Source organism: Coregonus lavaretus (assembly GCF_964263955.1).
Source record: "Coregonus lavaretus genome assembly, chromosome: 2".
In the NCBI taxonomy this organism is placed as follows: Eukaryota; Metazoa; Chordata; class Actinopteri; order Salmoniformes; family Salmonidae; genus Coregonus; species Coregonus lavaretus.
The window spans coordinates 73178126-73201318 of NC_139989.1; the positions used below are offsets into that span (position 1 = coordinate 73178126).

Genomic DNA, 23193 nt, shown 5'->3' on the forward strand with positions numbered 1-23193 from the left:
CACACACAGACACACTGAACACACACACACACATACACTCACACACTGGACACATACACACACACACACTGAACACACACACACACTGGACACACACACAGAGAAACTTACCCTGGACACAAACACACACACAGGACACAAATACACACAATAGACACACAAACACACACAATAGACACACTAGATATACACAAACACATTGGACACACACACTAGACACACACACACACTAGACACACACACACACACACGCACACACTAGAAACACACACACACTAGACACACACACTGGACACACACACACACTGGACACACACACACACACTGGACAGACACACACACTGGACACACACACACACACACACACTCGACACACACACACACAAGTTACACACACTGGACACACACACTGGACAAGCATTCTTACCACCGCTTGGACAAAGTTATATAATGACTGTGTGTGTGTGTGTGTGTGTGTGTGTGTGTGTGTGTGTGTGTGTGTGTGTGTGTCCAGTGTGTGTGTGTGAGAGTTCAGGTGTATCCCTCAATGACTGTCTGTTCTTCTGCTTACCGCTACAGTGTGGAACATGGTGGAGAGAACACAATGAAACCTGGACTTAGAAAATGTGAGTGTTGACTGCTGTGAAGAATATGACTAAGAATAAGTCTTAATTCAAGTGAAGTCAAAGTCAAAGACCACCATCATTACTTACTTGGTCATATTAAATATCAGCTGTAGTTCTACAGAAGCACAAATCAGGGACACCAAAGTTTACAAAGAGTTGCTTTGACAATGTGTGTGTCTGTGTATGGCGTGTTCGTGTGACTTTAGAAATGTGTGTGTTCAGGGTGTGTGTGTGTGTGTGTGTGTGTGTGTGTGTGTGTGTGTGTAATTAATGGGAATAAGTGTGTTTTATATTACCATACAGTATAACATATGATCATTGAACAAATCTCAAGTTACCTTAACTTCTCCTTTTGATACCTAGAAACATCTACATTAAATGAATTAGTGAAAAGTGAGTTAACATTCTAATGTGAATGATGATGATTTCTAATATTGTGTCTGGTTTCATCCATCAGATGTCTGTGATCTCACACTGGACCCAAACACAGTAAACAGATTCCTCTCTCTGTCTGAGGAGAACAGAAAGGTGACATGGAGGAGAGAGGAGCAGCCGTATCCTGATCACCCAGAGAGATTTGAGGACTGGGAACAGGTGCTGTGTAGAGAGGGTCTGACTGGGCGCTGTTACTGGGAGGTAGAGTGGAGTGGAGGAGGGGCTGGTATAGGAGTGGCATATAAAGGAATCAGCAGGAGAGGAGGGGGTTATGACTGTAGGATTGGATGTAATGACAAGTCCTGGAGTCTGTTCTGCTCTGGCAACAGTTACTCTGCCTGTCACAATAGGAAGTTCACTACCATAGACGTCCCCTCCTCCGGCTCCCACAGAGTAGGAGTGTATCTGGACTGGCCAGCCGGCACTCTGTCCTTCTACAGAGTCTCCTCTGACACACTGACCCACCTGAACACATTCCACTCCACATTCACTGAGCCCCTCTATCCAGGGTTTGGGGTTAATCATGTTGACTCCTCAGTGTCCCTGTAAATAATAACCATGGTAACACTGACACACACACACACACACACTGTACACACACACTGGACACAAACAAACACACACACACACACACACACACACACTGTACACACACACACACTGTACACACACAGTGGACACACACACACACACTGGACACACACACACACTGGACACACACACACACTAGACACACACACACACACACTGGACACACTCACACTGGACACACACACACACTGGACACACACACACACACACACACAAACACATACACATACACACACGCACACACTGAACACACACACTGGACACACACACACTGTACACACACACACACTGGACATACACACACACTGGACACACACACTGGACACACACACACACTAGACACACACACACACACTGGACACACTCACACTGGACACACACAAACACTGGACACACACACACATACATACACACACACACACACACACACACACACATACACACACTGAACACACACACTGAACACACACACTGGGGGGACACACACACACTGGACACACACACACACTGGACACACACACACACTAGACACACACACACACACACTGGACACACACACAATGGACACACTCACACTGGACACACACACACACTGGACACACACACACACACACACACACACCAGACACACACACAAACACATACACACACACACACACACACACACACACTGAACACACACACTGGACACACACACACTGTACACACACACACACACACTGAACACACACACACTGGACACACACACACACTGGACACACACACACACTGGACACACACACACACTGGACACACAAACACACACACACACACTGGACAAACACACACACACACACACACACACACACACACACTGGACACACACACACACTGGACACACACACACACACACACACACTGGACAAACACACACACACACACACACACACTGGACAAACACACACACTGGACACACACACACTGAATAACACTCACCCTGCCATTTCTACCTGTCCTGATCTAGTGTTTCACCCCTGACCTCCTCACACCGTCTCACTGTCCATGTCTGCTTTTAGCTCCCACCTCTACTTCACTGTGTTATAATGGACCTTATGCTTGTTATGTCACCTCTGGAACCAGTTATCAAACATACTGACCTTTCTGACCCTATCCCATGGCCCTGCTTTCTACAACTGAACATTTAAATTCCTCTATGAGTTTTGTTTCGTGTCCATTTACTTATCTATGTTTTTGTTGTATATTGGGGTTGTGCTGCAGAGCATCATGGGGGTTTGTATGTGTTGAGATGATCACGTTCCAGATAAATGGTTGAACTGATTCCTGTCTCCTGTCTCATCATTATTGAATTGTTATACAGACGTGGTTATGAAACCCACGAGACATAACAACAGATTGGTGATGAGTAAGTCTGAATCTACAGGAACTATTCTGTCTGGAAGAAGTGGGTTTTTACAACTGTTTAAAACTGTTATTTTCTGTGGTCCAGTCTAGGCTAATGTTAGCACAGTGTATTGATAGCAGAGGCAGGTGCATAGTCTAGCTAGCTAAGAAAGAGAGTTAACATCGTCATGGACGGCAGAAAAGGACTGGAGACGGACGTCGGAGCGGGAAAACCAAATGATTAAAAGGGAGGAATATACAGTGATTAAAGGAAAGGACATTTATTCAACTGTGAAGACAAACCTTTTATTTAAAACTGCTAAATGAGCGAAATTAGGAGGAAACGTCAGTGAGTGAAGTGAATGAAGATCATTCTGGGGGGGGGGGGGGGGGGGCAGTGCCCCTGTGACAACAAGCTTGGACTCCCTTGTGGCCCCTCTAAATGCATTAATAATATAATAATAATAATGTCGTTCAAGCAAGAAGAAGGAAATAAAGAGAGGTGAGCAACATGTTGAATATGTTGTATTTGTAACATCGTTAACTATTAAATGCATTGCAGAAGTGTAACGTTAGATCAGCTAAAGTTAACCTGTCCGTTTGTTACTTTCTTTGTGAATTAATGAACGAATGGGCTTGAATCCTGGGCTATGTATTCGTTTGCATTGTTTTTGGTTTAGTTTTGTAGCTAATTCTAACAGTCAGGCATCGAAAATGTATGGCAATATGAAAAAGGGTATAATATTTGATCAAAAACGCATGTTGCTGAGTGCTTTTACTTAAACCACACTCAGTAAACTCATTGTACCGTTAAAAGGTTAGACATGAAAGCTAGCTACCTAGCGAGTATCGTATCTGAAGATTATGCCTTTGTTAAATGTTTTTCATGACGAAATGGAATGTTGGTTGTTAGTATAATGTAACATATAATAGACAGGAAGTGTATTGTAGACTGGCCAGCAGAGGGAGCCATCTTGTTGCATTGGTTATAAATAGGGGTACACGAAGAAGATAGGTCAGAGCAGACATCAGAATTGGACGACACTACTGCTCTCCGGGTGTCATGTCACCTGTTACTCATGCTGAAGCTTATGATCTGAATAAACCTTATGATCGACGTTCAGTATGAGCAGACTCCTTGATTGACGGTAACACCTACGAATAACATACACTACATAATGGAGGCTCCGCTGAGATATTGATTGCATCGTTATTGGTCCCTTTCCTGGATTCGTGAGTTGACTATTGTTCAAGCCGGCGAAAGGTGAGATTATTCACAAACTTTGGACACCAGTCATTTCGTTGATTGGGGAGAGGGCTTTGACGGTGCACAGTTAAAAGTACTTGGGTCGTTATTGAGGTATGGTGTTGCTGTTAACTGGGAGTCTGAACGAAAATATTCTAAATTTGGTTGATGTGTAAACGCTGTTTACAACAATGGATTGTACAAATGGATTGGTAGAGAATATATGTTGGGAGATATCTGCATAATTAGGGCACCGGGAATACGGAAAAGACCTCGAAACGAGGCGACTTGTAATAATAATTATTATTATTATTAAGTGGGCTACAAATCCTGTGTAAAGTGGTAGGCTTTGGCAGGTTGATTTCTTAAGCGGAAATTATGAAGTGAATTGGTGTAGCTATGTTATACTCCTCCTCTGGTCGACGGGAAATTGGTTTGGGGATAACCGCTGGATATGAGATTCATCTTTCAAGGCAGCATAAAGTTAGACGGGGAGCGAATTGGACGATTATTTATTTGGCCACGGTGCAGGATATTGATTTGTGTTGTAGGCCGCTGTTGGCTAGAGGCTGAAGCTAAGGCTGGATTGTTTCAGGCCACGTGGTGCCTCGTTGCTAAGGCTTGATTGTATGGTTCGGGTCACGTGGTACATCGTGGCGAAATGCTAAATGCTAATTTTTGTAAGGCTAAAGTGTGAATTATGCTACAGCATGGTGGCTGAGGTGGATGCTAGTACTATGTGTTTTGTGCCACGGTGTACCTTAGGCTATGCTACAGGCTAATTGTGTTGTGTGCTGCATGCTAACGTATCCTTAGAGATTCCGTTGCGACGGGTGAAAGTCTCTTAAACTTGTTTATGTGTTTGTAAGTCAGGTTGTATGTTTTGTGAGCGCTGTTAAATGTTGTTTGACTATAGGGGACATGGGAAGTTACAGCTGGCTGTTATTCTTTCTGTTTGGGGAGAGAGGAGAGAATCATTCTTTCCTGGGGAAACGTATTTTTGAATGGTTGTGCGCATGCGTTTAATTTTGCGACACTACACTACAGAAAGGGGAGTTTAGGACACGAGATTAGGACACGTTTTGGTTTATGGCACTAAATCTACGACATGCGGTTGACGAAACAAAATGGTGGCGTAAGGTCATATGTTTGTTTGGGGTTTCTTGTTCAGGGGTTTAAGGGCTACCGGAAGAGAGAGGTGAACACGACTCTTTTAAAATCGTTAAAGTAACTGTTATGTGAACGTTAAACTATTTGGCGAGATGTAGTACATTTATAGATCAAATATATGTTGACGGAGTATAATTAATTAAAATAAGACGATTAAAATTAAATGAAATGGTTTGGAGCGATCTATTTAGTAAATATATGGGGATGCGTTTAATTTTAAAATAATATTTGCGCATGCGTGGGATTCTGTAAAACAACACATGGGGGCTGTAGGGAGACGGAGAAACACACAGACAGAGAGATTTTAGCACGAGTATTCTACTTTAAAGATTGGTTGAAGATGAAACTTGCTTTGTAGCTTATTGAATTTATAAATTAGATATATGGTAGCGGATTATAATACATTTAATTAAAGAATTAAATAACGGATTAAAATAAAAATAAAAGGTTTTTGAGCGATTTATTTAATTCTGAGTTTAGTCTTAGAGTGAATAATGTAGAACGAACGAATATTGAATGGTTGGAAATACTCAGTGACTGCATTAACGACTAAAATGTTATGTTGTGTCTCTGTTCTTCTGTCATATGAGAGGAACGCTAAGTGAGAGGAGTGAGGAGATACAGGAAGTGATCACGTCACGTGGCAGAGGATCAAGTCAAAAAGGGTTTGGTACTGATTATGGTTACAAGATCTTTCCCTAACAGGATGTGTGATGTTATGACGATTTTACAGGGGCTTGGCAAAGTCTATTTCAATAAAAGTTACATTTTAGAGGCTATGTGCATCACTGGGCTGGATTGCAGTTCGATTGGAAATCAGGTACTGACATTATTCTTTAAATTTATGATAATTAGGGGTTATAGAGCAAGGGGTTAAAGGCTTTGTTTAGGGGTATTTTAGTCTGAAGATGACTAACTTGCATTTACTGGCAGTTGATGGGTTGTGGTAAGATATACTCAACACTAATTGATAAATTGGTGACATAGGAATAGGAATTGGGGTTAATTATTCAGGATGGTTAATGGATTTGTTTAGGTTATATTAAGAATTACAGGGGGAAGTCTATAACTTAAATAGTCTAGAATAACATAGTTCACAATAAAGGAATATAAAGGGTTGATATAGGGGAACATGGACTAAAATAGTAATTATTTAACTAAGGTAGTGTTAGGAGAGACTAATGGCAGAAGTTAGTACCCCTTTCTCACACATGGATTCAGCAGAAAGACATCATCCAGCAGGGTGATTATGGCATCAGAGATGAAGACGAATATGAGCAGAAACAACGATGAAGATGAATCCAGAAGAAGGAAAGAAAATCGGGATGTCTGGGAACTTAAGGAGAAGAGGATGATGATGATGAGAGGTCATGGGTGGAGGTGACTGTGATCAGAAGGAAGTGACTCTGTGATCAGAAGGTGGCAAGAGAGGAAAGAAGAAATGGATACTAGAGATTTGATCTCTGATGAAAGTTGAAGGTACAAGAGAGGAAAGACGAAATGGAGAAATGGAAGTAACATGACTGGATGAAGACCTCAAGAATTGAAGGAAAAGAATAATACAGTGAGGCTAAAGGAAAGGCCACTGGTAAGAAGATGATATTTCAAGAACAGAACTTAGAAGATAACCGTTTGAAGAATACTGATAGGTCCACAACGAGAAGAAACGGACGAAGAAAACTCTATCAAATACAACTTATAACTGGTGGTGGAGAAGAAGAAAATAAGTGTTGGTTATGAAGAATCAGAGTGAATCAAATCAACAATCACTGTTACAGCTTCAACTGAACAATATCAAAGGCAATTGTACCAACCAAGGGGGGACCAGATGTTCCATATCGACGGTCAGTTTCTGGACAGACACAGAATTGGAGAAGAAGAAACAGAGGAAGATCAACGAGCAAGTGAAGATCACCGGTGCTTCAGGTGAACACTAAATATTCTAGAGTGCCGAGAATATCCGGAATGGGTGCATTGCTGAGAGCCTTGATTAGAGAAGAAGAGAAAATAGCTAACAGTTGAAACAACCGACAATTAGAAGTGATAGTGAATAGGGGAAAACTTATCTGGGTTCAGTCTAAAGAGGTTAAACATATCACTCTGTAAAATAAACTAATTAGATTAGGATAGGGATTTGAGGTAGTAAAACAGTTTAATTACTCTTGGGGAATCAATTGAGCTCTGCTATAGAAGTCAAATAGGAATTAAAAGAGACAATATAACAATGACATTGTGGGAAGAGATGCATGGGGTAAATTGAAGTATTCAATCAGAGGCACAATAGACGACTGACTGTCTGGTAGACTATTTTAAGAAGTAGGGTTTTTGGGGAATCATTTGCTTAAAAGATAATATCATGGGAAGGATGATAATGTATTAGATTGCCTGTTAGACAATCTGTCTGGGAAAAAAGTTAATAGGGGTGACTGTTATTTTGGGTTACATTCTTACACTAAGAGATTTGAGGTTAGGCTAAAAGGTGTTTAGTCGGTTTTGCCAAGTCTGTGTGTAATGAGTCAGAAGCAGGTGGGGAACTTTCCCAATCACATATTCTGAAATTTGGTGGTAAGAGATGTTGTCAATAAGTCAGGGGAAAAGGTTTTAAATGTTATGAGAGAAAATATTAGATTAAAATAAGTTAGGGGTAGGTTAGGTTGAAGGGACTCTGAGACAGTAAGCTAAGTTTCAAAGTTAGTAGTAAGACAGAGAGAGAACAGTGAGGAAGGACATTTTAAAGTTTAGTGGGAAGATATGGTAGGAGTTTAAATCGGTTAGGAGCAGATGCATTGAGAAAGTATGTGTTGCTGAATGATTTGAGGGTGATTGAGTATCTATATTTACAGTTTCCAGTAGGGAGATCAAGGTCATTATAGGTGTATTTTGTTATAATCAGGAGGTTTTAAAGTTTAGAGGTAGAACTGAAAGGGGGAAAAAGTGACACTAGTGGTGATAGATGGAAGTACAAGCAAAGACCATTTTTTTTTCCTTTGGGGAAAACTAGGAGTAACTAAGGACATTAACACTTCAGTCTATTATAACAACAGGGAGAAGCAATTTAACTCTTTCAACATTGATAGGTATTAAAGTCATAAACATATTGCATTTGATTATAAGGGAACCAATACAGCACCAATTTTAGGGGGAAAAATACTTATTAGGGTTTAAGATGGGGACGTTTCTCTCATATGGAGAGATAATTATGGAGAATAAGTATTGTTATCAGGACCAGGAGTAGAAGGAGGTATAGTTTGGAATAGGGTTAGGAGTGACTGTTCACTTATGTTGCGTAATATTATAGAGAAAGGTTAGGGAGAATATATGTGTACTTATTTAGGGCAAGCATTAGAATTTGTTTCGGTTAGGAATTATTGGTTAACGGGCAATGTAATTCATAAAGTAACGCTTATAATGGAAGATTTGAAGTCTGTGGAAGTTTTCACAGTCATTGAGGGAGTTCAGGAGGAGTAGAACTGAATGGACAGTAGTCACTCCAACAGTGAATAATACACATAGGATATGGGAAATTTTGCACTAGAAGTAATTAGGGTTAATACAGCAGCTAAATCAACTACTTTAATGGTAACTTTGGAAGGGATTAATGATACGATGGTAATAGCAAATGTAGGAAGGATGACAACAACTTTTCTGAAATTGAAGGAGGCAGCAAGAGAGACTCAGGGGTTTAGGTTATTACGAATAGGGTTAAAAAAGGAGAGCCGATATTAATAGAAACAATATAGATTAATCTGAAATGGAGAATAGAGATTCGTCATGGAAGCTACAGTATGGGGTCTTTTGATTTTGATGACGGAGGGGGGGGGCATCTGATCAGTGCTGCTCGTTCCTCTGTTGTGAAGATTAGAGATAGATTAACTCATTCTGTAAGAATCAGTGAGGAATCTTGAGGGTCCATGTCTGTTGAGAATTCCATCCCGGGCCTGTTAGACGGTTGCGCAGCCTCTGTCAGGTGTGGATCAGTTTTGAGCTTTGTCATGACTGTGGAATTGGCAACAGTCATTGACAGATAAAATAATGTAGTTGTCAGACCAGTAGGGTTTAAGTGTTCTTGGGTGAAGGGATTACCCTATGAGCATTGGTTAGAGGGAAAGTAAAATCAGGTAATTGCAAACTCTGAAGTATTCAGGTGAAATATTGAGGGCTAAAAGTTGTTTGTTCTAATGAAACATATGAGGTAAGGGGTATGTTTATGGAAAGATCAGATTGGGATGTTAGATGATAACTTTGGATAAGTATGACCTTAAGGGTAGTAATGACAAATAATAGGTTACTTTTTATATATCAGGTAGTAAGAAGAGCAGGACTTTGATGGTTAAAAGATTAGCTTTTGACTGACAATGTGACTATGGGAATTTTAGAGGATAAGGGGAAATTATGATAGAGTATATTCTTACCCTATGGGGATAGGATGTTGTTACAGGTCAACGTTGAAGCTTCCATATGAGGTTTTACCATTATAAGAGGGATAGCATTGGACACAGCTAAATCTAGGGTTAAAAGGGTGACATTACATTTACATTTTAGTCATTTAGCAGACACATGGCGACATGTCATAGTCTTCAAGCCTATCATTGAAGAATAAGTTTAAGGGAGAAGGGGGGACTTCATTCATGGTATGGTGTAACCTTTGGAAAATATCAGGGATGCATTTGGATGCAAAATCAGTTAGGCCAGTAGGGGGCAGTGATGGGGTACATTTTAAGGCACTGTGTAATATGTTACTGACTTTTGAGAAAGTTATGAGATTGAGATAGGTTGGAGAAGTGGTGCCTGGAGGCAACACTCAGATGCCATTGTTGACTGTTCCGGATCTGGACGAAGATGGACGAGGGGATCTAGATGGACTACTGATGGATAAATATCATTTTGGATTATTTGATGATTTGTCAAATTGTTTTTTCAATATTAGTATGATTTTTAGTATGATTTATGAATCAAAGGGGGGGATGGATAATGTGATTCATGCATCATTTATATATCATTTTTAGATTGTTAGTGGATATTGATGTTTAATTTGAAAATGTTGTTTTGCAAAAGATACTGTTTGGTCGGTTATTTTCTTGTCATTCCAGAAGTATTTGGGAGAACATGTGGAGATTGGAATACTCAAACAAAGACAATATGACTGGAGGAGAGGAAACAAGGATGGTGTGGCTGATTCCATCATCAACAAGTCCATTGGAAGAGGACACTACAGGAAGAGGAAGTGTAGTGGACTACATTCCAGTGTCTGCAATGAAATATAGACATGTGTAATACATAATTGTGTCATATTCTTAGGTATTGATTTTAGTAGAATGATGTTAGATGAGGATTGTAGATGCTTTTGTTTATTTCGATGGGGTTAAGGACAGAAGGTTTAAGCAGGGAGAGATTCCCTTTCAGGTCCTATGGGTTGACCAGCCTGAGAGTGGATATTTATGGATAGGATTTTGTTTACATGGGTATTTAATTACATCATAGTTTCAAATGCATTTACATGAGTTATGAGGTTATCTGGAGTACCGACGGTGGTTGCCTGGGGCAGAGGAACGGTGAGAGAATTTTACTGTCTTGATTGATATGGATGGATGGCTGCTGGACAGTTTTTCGCTCTCACACTCCATAGAGATATATTCATAATTCATAGTAATGTGTTCATACTTCATAGAGATTTATTCATAATTCATAGTAATGTGTTCATACTTCATAAACAGTTGTTCATATGTCATAGTAATGTATTCACACTTCATAAACAGGTATTTCATAGAAAGGTATTTACACTCTAGAGGAGAATGTTTTTGGGGTTAAGGTTAAGAATATTCAATGAGATAAATGGTTAATAGTCATAATCTTATTCTGTTTGTTTTCGAGACGTTTATTTCGTCTCGAAAGGGGGGAATATCGTATCTGAAGATTATGCCTTTGTTAAATGTTTTTCATGACGAAATGGAATGTTGGTTGTTAGTATAATGTAACATATAATAGACAGGAAGTGTATTGTAGACTGGCCAGCAGAGGAAGCCATCTTGTTGCATTGGTTATAAATAGGGGTACACGAAGAAGATAGGTCAGAGCAGACATCAGAATTGGACGACACTACTGCTCTCCGGGTGTCATGTCACCTGTTACTCATGCTGAAGCTTATGATCTGAATAAACCTTATGATCGACGTTCAGTATGAGCAGACTCCTTGATTGACGGTAACACCTACGAATAACATACACTACACGAGTCAGTTATTTTCAGTAAATGAATGAATAAGCTTGGTCCCCATTGCTTTTGCTCTATAGTTGTCACCAACATGAAGAGAAAAAAGGACTTCATGTTTCTTCCAAAGAAAAGACAAGGCAGAAAGTCAGACAGAGCCAGAGGGTTCAGGTGTGGAGAGAGCAAGAGAGAGCAGAGAGAGACAGCAGGAAGACCATTGGAGAGACTGAGAGTGATGTCAGCCAATCCCGGGAGGAGCCACCGGTGCAGCCAGTGATGAACATGGACCCAAGAACTCTGATGGGGGACAGGAGGAGGAGCTTCAAGGCGGCCTGGTACCACATCCACCCCTGGCTTCAATATTCAAACAAATCAGACTCTGTGTTTTGTTACGCCTGTCTCAGAGACTGGATTGGATTCAAAATGGGGTTTAAACAACTGGAAGAAGGCAACTTACAAAGACGGGGGGATTTGCAATTCATGCAAGGTCTGAGTGGCACAAACAAGCAATGATTACGTGGAGAATCTATCAGAAAGCTGTAAAAAGTAATGCAACACTGGTAAATGCCCTAAACAAGGAACACAACAAACAGGTTCAAGAAAATGGGGACTATATTAAAACAATAGGAGAAGTACTACTACTTACAGCCACACAAAACATTGCACAAAGAGGACACGATGAGTCTGCAGAGTCTGATAATAAAGGGAACTTCATGGCAATCCTAGAAACAATAGCTAAGCATGACACAACTGTGGAAAAAAGGTTGACTTCCATTCATAATGCAAAATACACAAGCAAAGGGATTCAGAATGAGGTTCTGAGTTGTTTGGCAGACATGGTTCCAACAGAGATGATAGAAGAAGTGGAAGACAGTGAGGTCTTCAGCATAATGGCAGACGGAAAACAAAAGATGTTAAAACAAAAGGATCAGATATCTCCAGTACTCAGGTACTATTTCAGTGGAGCTGTCCATGAGAGCTGTCTCCACTTTGAATCGGCTGATCCACTAGATGCAGCAGGGCTTACTGACTAAATCATACACATATTAGAAAGTCATGGTCTTGAATACAAAACCAACCTAGTAGGCCAAGCATATGACGGTGCTTCAGTTATGAGTGGCAAGCATTCAGGCGTCCAGGCAACGCATTAAAGAACAAGCAAAGCCTTTTACCTCCACTGCAGTGCACACTGTCTAAACTTAGTTTTAGTGGATACAGTCAAAGCTGTCCCTGAGGTAGGACAGTTATTCTCCTTACTAGAAAGACTGTATGTCTTCACATCTGGGTCATATGTGCATCAAAAATGGCTTAGCGTACAAAGAGAGATGTACCCAGGTGCACCTAGAGAGCTTCAGAGACTAAGTGACACTCGCTGGGCATGTCGATATATGGCTCTACATACTATTATGGATAGATTGCCTGCCGTTAAGCGAGTCCTGCAAGACATAGTCCAAGAACACAACGGTGACAGATCTGTTGAGGCGCGAGGTCTGCTTGCACAGATAGATTTACAATTAATTGTGTTCCTTGTTACACTGCATAACATTTTTGGAGAAGCAACATTTCTATCAGATATGCTACAGTCTTCATCACTTGACCTGTCAAAGGCTGTTGATTTAGTTGAAGCCTTAGTTCAAACTTTGAATGACTACAGGGACGAGTCATTTTCTGATGACCTATGGAATGAAGTGTTGAACACAGCTGAGCAATGTGATACTGCAATACAGCCCCCTGCAAAACCACCAAAAAAGCTAAGCTCTCAATTTAATGGAGACTGTCTACTCAGTACAGTAGGTCAGAGGTCAGATTCAGAAATAGATAAAGACAGTTTTCCTACAACCTTTTTCTACCCTGTCTTAGATCAGATGCTCAATGAGCTCAACAGATGATTCTCTAGCAGAAACTGTGACATAATGAATGGCATCCAAACTCTAAACCCCAAAAGTGATGCATTTCTCAAAGAGAAGTCCCTGTTTCCATTTACTAGAATGTATGAATCAAATATTGAGGACTTGGGGCATGAACTACATCAGTTCAGAAGAATTTGACAAAGGAAAATCCAGAGTGGCATGCAGAGACCCTCCAGTGTAGTAGAGATAGCATTATTCATTCAGCCTTATAAATACATTTTCTTTCAGCTCTTTAAACTGTGTAAAATATCTGTTTCAATCCCTGTTATTACTGCTTCTTGTGAACAGAGTTTTTCTGCTCTAAAGCTGGTGAAAACGTATCTTAGGTCCAAAATGTCAGATGAGAGATTAGGCAATTTAGGTGTATTAAGTATTGAGTCAAGAAGAGCAAAGGCCTTGAATCTAGATGAATTCTTTTTGCAAGAAACCACAAAAACCATAGAATACAGTTTATGTAACTGATACTGAATATGTAATGCAAATGTAAAAATTTTAATATAAATGCAAATAATAAATAGTTGAATGATTATAAACATGGTCATTTGTCAGGATATGTTATTGTTAGTCATCAGGGATCCTATGGGAGGAGAAGAGACACAGTCTGGTCAAGTCAATATGACAGCCGTGAGTTGGGGAGGAGTGAGCAATTTGGGCAGAGGTCAGGTTAGATGAAGTGAGGAAGAACATATATCACTAATCTTCTGGATAGCAACAGAGGTGTATTGGCTGTTCAGAAGTGGAAGGAGGGGCTCAGCATAGGAGGAAGGGTTAAATACCAGTGCTTGTGTGAATATGTTCTTTGTCTTATGCAGCTGTATGATCCAATGGGTGAATAAACTTGGTTTGAGCTTTACTAAACGTCCCTGAGTTTTACTAGGTTCATTTAGAACCTAACACGCTTAAGGTGTTGACTTGACAGTTGATGGACCCAGGTTCAAAACCTGTTTGGGGCTACCCCCTGAATTCACTACAATATATTTGTTTGCCTACGGGCAGGGAGACCCGGGCTTGAGACGAAAGGGGCATTACACCGTTGCTGTTTGCAAAAAAACACTACATTGGTGGAAGCAGTGGAATGGTGCCTTGGGAGAGGTGTGCACATTTCATGGGCGGGATCTGTACCCAGGTGTCCCATGGGAAAACCAGTGTCTTGACCATTAGACCAAGAGGTAATGCCCTCTTGACCTGAGGGTGACACTGATTTTGAAGTTGAAGGCAGGACTACCTCATTACCAGATCATGAGACAGACTCGTGTTTTCTACACACATGGGATAGTGTAAAAGGAACTTTGCCTAGGAAGCCCATGCTAGAAGTGTTAGGAGGTGGAAGTTAGAGAATTAGTCCAGTAACTGAAAGGTCACTGGTTTGAGTCCTGAGCCAGACAACAAAACGTGGGATTTGATCTGAACTGGCAGATCTGTGACCAACCCCCTTCAGAAAGACAAATTCCCTTTGTTCCCTGTAACATGGACTAATAAAGTTGTACTGTACTGTCCTGTGCTGCACTTTATTGAACAGAACCTGAGAGTCCAGCATGTCAGGGGATGGGGTGGGGGGTGGGGGGTGAGAGCAGCAGTGGGGGGTGGGTAGCTAGTCCTTGATTGGCTGTAGACCTGGGAGCCACAACTGCCAAGAGAAATTCAATCTACCCTTTTTATCAGCCAAGCCAACATACTGTTTTACACACCATTTTTGTGGACTGCTAATGTTTATATTTAAAATCAACACTGAGCATTTCATGTTATAATCTGTTATTTATCAAATCTGATATTGAAACCATATACAATATGCACTAGAAATGGTTGTAATGAAAACCTGAGACACTCCTATAGACCGATGGAATTATGAGGAGGGGGAAATTATGTATTTCTGAAAGATATCAAGTAATTTAGGATTTGAAGTCAATTCTTGCGTGGGAAACTGCAGTCTGGTTTGTTTGTCTGAGTGAACAGAGCAGTTGGGGGAGGGGAATACACATACAATGTTTCAATCTCCAACTGTCTTGTTTCACAGACTCCTGTGAGAGAGAATATAGTAGACGGTTGCTGTCAAAAAGTGATTGGTGAGTTTTCCTGTGTCCTGTGTTTATGACCTTTTAAGGACATCCTGTCCGGATGTTCTCTTCACTATTTAGGGTGTGCTTATGTAACTTGATAGTGCAGCTGTTTCTTTGAAGTAAAGCACATTGATGGGGAATATATTATATATTATGCTGTGAGAGAAAGAGCACATATTTACCTGATTTGTTAAATATTAATAGTTAACAATGAATATGATTAACAATAGTAGAGACATTTCTTAACTACCAATGCTGTGCTTTTGGTAAGGATAGTTCCCTCCAGCTCCCTGCAGCTGGTCTGGGCGTGTAGTCAAGGACATGGGATAGAGATCAACTGGAGGAACAGGTAGACCTGGATTGTTTCAATTTCTCGTTGCTTCCACACAGCCACAAGAAGAAAACATGGTGGCTCCTGATCTGCCAGGGAGGGGCGTGCTTGGATGAAAAGCAGAGATTGTTTTGGACAATTTGCAGAACTTATGAAGAGCTATACAAATCCTGTTGACTCTGTATTAACTTCTGCCTGCAATTGCATAACTAAATATATTTTACATATACTCAGAAGCCGTTGTCTGTGTCATTTTCTAAAGTTTAAAGTTTGTTTAAGAATAAGAGAATATCAGCACTGTGCAACGAACCCTCTACAACATGTTTGAAATAAAAAGTAATGGCCTGGTGATTGATGTGTCGTGTACTGACCTAGTTGAACTTAAAGTTTGAACTGTTTGAAAAATGTGAAACAGTTGGGAATTTTTTGTAGTAAAGTTATGGAGCTGCTGTGTAGTGAGCTTGTGACCCCTTGTAGAATGAAAAAGTAATTTCTGGGTAGGTCTGTCTGAGTATAAGTAAGTGTTAGACTTGTCCTGTGAACACTACCAGCGACAAGAAACCTCAAGAGAGATCAACCACAGAAAACTCCAGAAAACACGTCTCCTAGACCAATTCTAGGTGTGTTGTGTCCTTCATGTCTGGGCCACAATGACAAAACCATCGATGCCATTCTTTGTGATGCACATGATTGTTTTAATGGTGGGATTGATATGAGTGGAGGCCAACCGGGCGATTCAACAGTGAAGATTTTCACACACAGCTGTCTCAACAACCTTTTTCAGCCAAAAACCGGGAGTTTTTCTCCTGCGTTTCTCATGAGGGAATGGCTTAAGAGAAGACTTGCTCTATGTCAGATCTAAAAGGCCCTGAATGGAACATCCCTGCCTGGGTAGGCACTGGAAGAGGAAGTCTGTGGGCCAGATGATTTGAAAGTCATACGAATCTCTTCAGTAGCGTAGAGTCCAGACTCCAAAGTGACAATTTTAGGTTGTTCTGAATTCAATAGCGCAAATGCCACCAAATCTGTTAGTTCGTATGTATTTTCAAACGCTTGCACAGAGGTCAACTATTTTGTTGCCTGTCTTTAGCTTCAAGTGGCGAGATTGTTTTAAGGTGCTTGATATGATGAAACAAGTGCAACAGTTTTTCCACCATCGTGAACATTTACGAAGATGGTCCCTTCTGTCCTCAAGACAAAACTTGGGCTTATCGGCAAGAAGGTTGATCTATCATGGAAAATAAAACATGTGAAACATTGAAGGCCATGGAGAGCCTGCGTGGAAGAGGCAACGTCTGAGTCCCTCACAGCTTGAAGACGGGGATTTGGAGACTGATGGGGGTGTCGCGTTACAAAAGGCCCCTGAAAAGGAGAAAAATTATGATTATTATAATAATTATACATTTAAACATGTATTGTTTAGTAAGGTGCAGTATTGTGTAATAATACAGTTTATGATCCATATAAAGGTTTAGTAGTAAACATTAGTGTCATAGTTTAATATTCAATATTGTTTAGTGAACTTTAATCACTGGAATATAAATGCTTCCATTTCTGTAGCAACATTTCAGAAGAAAATAAAAGGTTTGAAAGAAAATTGTATTTACCTTCAATGAATTACAGCTCTCTCTCTCTTTCTCCGTCCCTCCCCTCTCTCTCTCTCTCTCTCTCTCTCTCTCTCTCTCTCTCTCTCTCTCTCTCTCTCTCTCTCTCTCTCTCTCTCTCTCTCTCTCTCGCTCTCTCTCTACACAAGAGCCACTGGTTCTTTGGGTTGTGTGTGTGTGTGTGTGTGTGAGCGTGTGTGGTGTTTCTTTAAAACAACTGTTTTGTAAACCTGTTTACCCTTTTAGAAAGAGTTCTCAGCTATCCATATTTTAATGGTCAACAGTTTGCTCATCTAGGGGGTCCCTTACACACAAGGGAACTGTATGTACACATGTGGTCCCCCATGTGTCTTTTAAACTACTTTTTTAAACCTGTTTAACCTTTAACCTTTTAAAAATAGCTCTCAGGGGGGGCGTCCGGGAATGTCCGGGAGGCGTCCGAGGATGGAATGTCCAGTGGATGTCTCAGTCAATTAAAAACTAAAAAGGTAATTGTATTCTTTAAGATGTCCCGTTTTACTGCTGACCTAAACAGATCCATTTGACCCCATAAAAGAGCGTCCGTGGGATGTCTCAGTCAACCAAGAAAAAAGACCCAGAAGACCAGAAGGCCTGAAGACAAACATCTTAAAGAGACTCCTTGAATCATTTATTCCTCATGGAGCATTTTGAAGGTGAGTTGAATTTTCAATATGATGAAGGCTTTTATATCTAACTATGCCTATATATATATATATATATATATATATATATATATATATATATATATATATATATATATTATTTATGTTGTATATTATAAATGAATGTTTTTAATAACGTATTGTATAAATTGATATAGTATATAATGAATGAGATGTTGTGTTATTGATTTTTTTAAACGAGAATGGACTCTACCTACATATGTATATATCCTACTGTTTATACTAAACAAATGTCAATTTTATGTGACATGTCTCAATGTGTCTCAGAACCCATGAAATTGCATGCCAAGGCAAGGCTCTAATGAAGAGTGGACCACTGGCTCCACCTAGTGGATGTTCAGTTACATCACAGTTATAGAAAAATAATAACCTAGCGACTTGCTTATGTATGTGTGTGTGTTTATGTGTGTGTGTGTGTGTGTGTGGACTGTATCTAGAACGTTAGTATACTATTCTATATCTCTCAATGTATAACAAGGTTTTTTTCAAATATTTAACAGTGTTTTAATATTTGTTTTTTGCAGACATTTTAAGACTGAATGACATACAATTTTCAGGTAATTAATATTATTACTATATTGTATTTTATGTAAAATAAGTAAAAAATGTATATTGTAATATAATGTAAATTCTACAGGTTACCCTACATTTATGCAGGAGGTACCCAAAGTAATTGATGTGGATCAAGAAGCAACACCTCAAACAGAAGTGATTGTTATAGAGGATAACGAGTTTGAGGAACAACAGACAGAAGCTGTATCTTTACTCAGTCACTCGCCATCAAGTATTTTAGACGTGAGTCAACATTTAAATTAGTAATAATCTCTATATAATAACCAATAAACAAAACCCTGCGAGAAGGATGCCTCAGATTCAGAGCAGAGGTCATCAAAGATGCATGCATTGACCCCTTGAGTTGTACAACTATTGCATCGGCATGCATGAAAACTTATCGTAGACACTTTTTACCTCCAGCCTCTATAGCTATTCCATCGCCCTGACAACTACCGTAGACAATACAAGTCATACTCTAATGCTATTCCATCGCCCTGACAACTACCGTAGACAATACAAGTCATACTCTAATGCTATTCCATCGCCCTGACAACTACCGTAGACAATACAAGTCATACTCTAATGTTATTCCATCGCCCTGACAACTACCGTAGACAATACAAGTCAGACTCTAATGCTATTCCATCGCCCTGACAACTACCGTAGACAATACAAGTCATACTCTAATGTTATTCCATCGCCCTGACAACTACCGTAGACAATACAAGTCATACTCTAATGCTATTCCATCGCCCTGACAACTACCGTAGACAATACAAGTCATACTCTAATGCTATTCCATCGCCCTGACAACTACCGTAGACAATACAAGTCAGACTCTAATGCTATTCCATCGCCCTGACAACTACCGTAGACAATACAAGTCATACTCTAATGCTATTCCATCGCCCTGACAACTACCGTAGACAATACAAGTCATACTCTAATGCTATTCCATCGCCCTGACAACTACCGTAGACAATACAAGTCATACTCTAATGCTATTCCATCGCCCTGACAACTACCGTAGACAATACAAGTCATACTCTAATGCTATTCCATCGCCCTGACAACTACCGTAGACAATACAAGTCATACTCTAATGCTATTCCATCTCCCTGACAACTACCGTAGACAATACAAGTCATACTCTAATGCTATTCCATCGCCCTGACAACTACCGTAGACAATACAAGTCATACTCTAATGCTATTCCATCACCCTGACAACTACCGTAGACAATACAAGTCATACTCTAATGCTATTCCATCGCCCTGACAACTACCGTAGACAATACAAGTCATACTCTAATGCTATTCCATCGCCCTGACAACTACCGTAGACAATACAAGTCATACTCTAATGCTATTCCATCGCCCTGACAACTACCGTAGACAATACAAGTCAGACTCTAATGCTATTCCATCGCCCTGACAACCACCGTAGACAATACAAGTCATACTCTAATGCTATTCCATCGCCCTGACAACTACCGTAGACAATATAAGTCAGACTCTAATGCTATTCCATCGCCCTGACAACTACCGTAGACAATACAAGTCATACTCTAATGATATTCCATCGCCCTGACAACTACCGTTGACAATACAAGTCATACTCTAATGATATTCCATCACCCTGACAACTACCGTAGACAATACAAGTCATACTCTAGCGGCTCCATTCAATGGTTGGAGTACTTGTCCCAGGCTAAAAACATCTTTATTCAACATGCTTTGAATAAAGGTGAAAAAAAGATTGGCCCCTACCATGTAGATGAGTACACACAGATTGTTGAGACAGTGTTTGAGTACAACGGTTGTTTCTTCCATGGTTGTAAATCTTGCTTTCTGCCCCAGGCCATGTGTGTCTTAACCCAGAAGACTTTGGGGGAAATGTACCAGGAGTTCCAAGACAAGTGGTCCTCTTTCCAGGCTGCTTATGGGGTGAAAGGGAAGGTGATGTGGGAGTACGAGGGGACAGAACTCACAAGGTCTGATCCTCATGTTCCAGCTTTCCTTTCCACCTTTGACCCCAACCCCTGGAGCCATGCCAGGCCTTGTTTGGGGGTCGTACCAATGCTTTGACCTTACGTTATATAGCTGATGAGGAAATTGGATATATAGATTATACTTCCCTTTATCCTCAAGTAATGAGTTCCTCTTGTTATCATTTGGGACATCCTGAAATTATTCACTGTGACTTTGACTTACCACAAAACTATTTTGCTTTGATAAAAGCAACTGTTTACCCTCCCTGGGGCTTGTTTTTGTCAGTGTTGCTTTACAAAGGACCTCAAGGAAAACTTTTCTTTCCCCTTTGTCACACCTGCAGTGAAAACAACAACCAGGAAAAGCCTTGTGATCATTCAGATCAAGAAAGAGCCCTGACCGGTGTATGGGTCACCGTTTCATTCTCTAAGGCTATAGAGAAGGGGTATCGTGTGGCCAAAATCATTGAAGTGTGGAACTTTCCCAGGAAACCAGAGAAGAAATATGTTAACAACATCTATCATTAAAGATCCCAAAGAATTTATGGGATTGTTTTTTTCAGACCAATTTGACATTTCAAATGTTTTGTTCTTGAATCAAGACATAGCTCTGGTGTAATGTTTTCCCTCTCCTTCAGCCCTAATCACAGGTGTCCCTTGTTTTCCTGATTGGTGGTCGTTGGGGTGTCCCACCTGTCCGACATCCGTTCGTCTGCTGATTGCTGAGGTGGAAGAAGTGGGTTCTACCCCCGAGTAATGGAAACGTGTTTCTAGCAGCTTTTACCACGGCCTATGGGCGACTTGAACTACAGACCCTCATGGAGCACCTGCAGAGTCGGGTTCTTTACCATGACACAGACTCTGGGGTCTATGGAAGCAAACCTGGTGATTGGAACCCCCCTCTTAGCAACTATCTGGGTGGTTTAACGAGTGAACTGGAAGATGGTGACCATATCATAGAGTGGTCATCCTGTGGACCCAAAACGCTATGCTTTTAGGACTAAAAACAATCACGTAGTGTTGAAAGCCAAAGGCGTGACACAAAACTATGAAAATTCCCTGCGTGTAAACTTGGAATCAATCACACGCTTAGTCGAGGGTTTTATAAACGACCGAAATAGTGTTTTAGAAATGTTGAAACTCCTACAAAAAGATTGTTAGGGATTAAAAGGGGTTCCATCTACGTAATGCCCCACTTACTAAAATATTCCGGGTCGTCTATGACAAGAGATGACTTTTACCTGACGGGACCACCTTACCCTTTGGTTACTGACTTTATGTTCCAATCCTTTTACCTGACGGGACCACTTTACCCTTTGGTTACTGACTTTATGTTCCAATCCTTTTACCTGACGGGACCACCTTACCCTTTGGTTACTGACTTTATGTTCCAATCCTTTTACCTGACGGGACCACCTTACCCTTTGGTTACTGACTTTATGTTCCAATCCTTTTACCTGACGGGACCACTTTACCCTTTGGTTACTGACTTTATGTTCCAATCCTTTTACCTGACGGGACCACTTTACCCTTTGGTTACTGACTTTATGTTCCAATCCTTTTACCTGACGGGTCCACCTTACCCTTTGGTTACTGACTTTATGTTCCAATCCTTTTACCTGACGGGACCACCTTACCCTTTGGTTACTGACTTTATGTTCCAATCCTTTTACCTGACGGGACCACCTTACCCTTTGGTTACTGACTTTATGTTCCAATCCTTTTACCTGACGGGACCACCTTACCCTTTGGTTACTGACTTTATGTTCCAATCCTTGTGTCTTAACACTGAAGATACAATGGATGCTGTAGAAGGTTTTGATCCTAGGTTGCAACTACCATTTTCAGCCTTAATCGCACGTCCATCCAATAGCGGTAAAACTTGTTCTGTAAAAAGGATTTTAGAGAATTCTGAACATGTATTATCTCAGAAACCTGACAATATTGTGTGGTGCTATTCATGTTATCAACTTTTGTATGATGAGTTGTTGAAGAAAATAAAAATCTAATTTGTTGAAGGAATACCAGCATCCCTGTCTGATGATGAATTCTTACCTCCTGCTGGTTTTGGATGATATGGTTTTTGCCGGTAGTGAACATCTTGAAATAGCTCAAGCTTTTACTCAATATACTCATCATCAAAACTTGTCAGTGTGTTACTTCGAACAAAATGTGTTTCACCAAGATAAAAATAGCCGTACCGTTAGCTTGAACGCCAATTACTTAGTTACTCGACAAACTACAAATAAACATTCTAGCCGTAAATCCTACTTTATGGAAAGCAATGAGGACGCCACCAAAGCTCTGTTTTCTTATTTCATCGTGAATTTAAAATCGGTTGAACACAGAGTGTGATGGCCAATAAAATGTACTTAGTACCTAAACAA

At 40.4% G+C, this 23193-nt stretch overlaps 2 protein-coding genes across 2 annotated transcripts in view; both read left to right on the forward strand.

The window, feature by feature from the left end:
* The window catches only part of LOC311142326 (NACHT, LRR and PYD domains-containing protein 3-like), a 385235-nt gene that overhangs the window by 13769 nt on the left and 348273 nt on the right, over positions 1-23193 (forward strand). The gene's annotated exons all lie outside the window — the stretch shown is intronic.
* On the forward strand, positions 536-2999 carry LOC311141931 (stonustoxin subunit beta-like). The gene is made up of 2 exons (XM_084177445.1): positions 536-626; positions 1084-2999. Exons 1-2 carry the CDS (start codon positions 548-550, stop codon positions 1608-1610), a joined length of 606 nt encoding a protein of 201 aa, XP_084033571.1. The 5' UTR covers positions 536-547; the 3' UTR covers positions 1611-2999.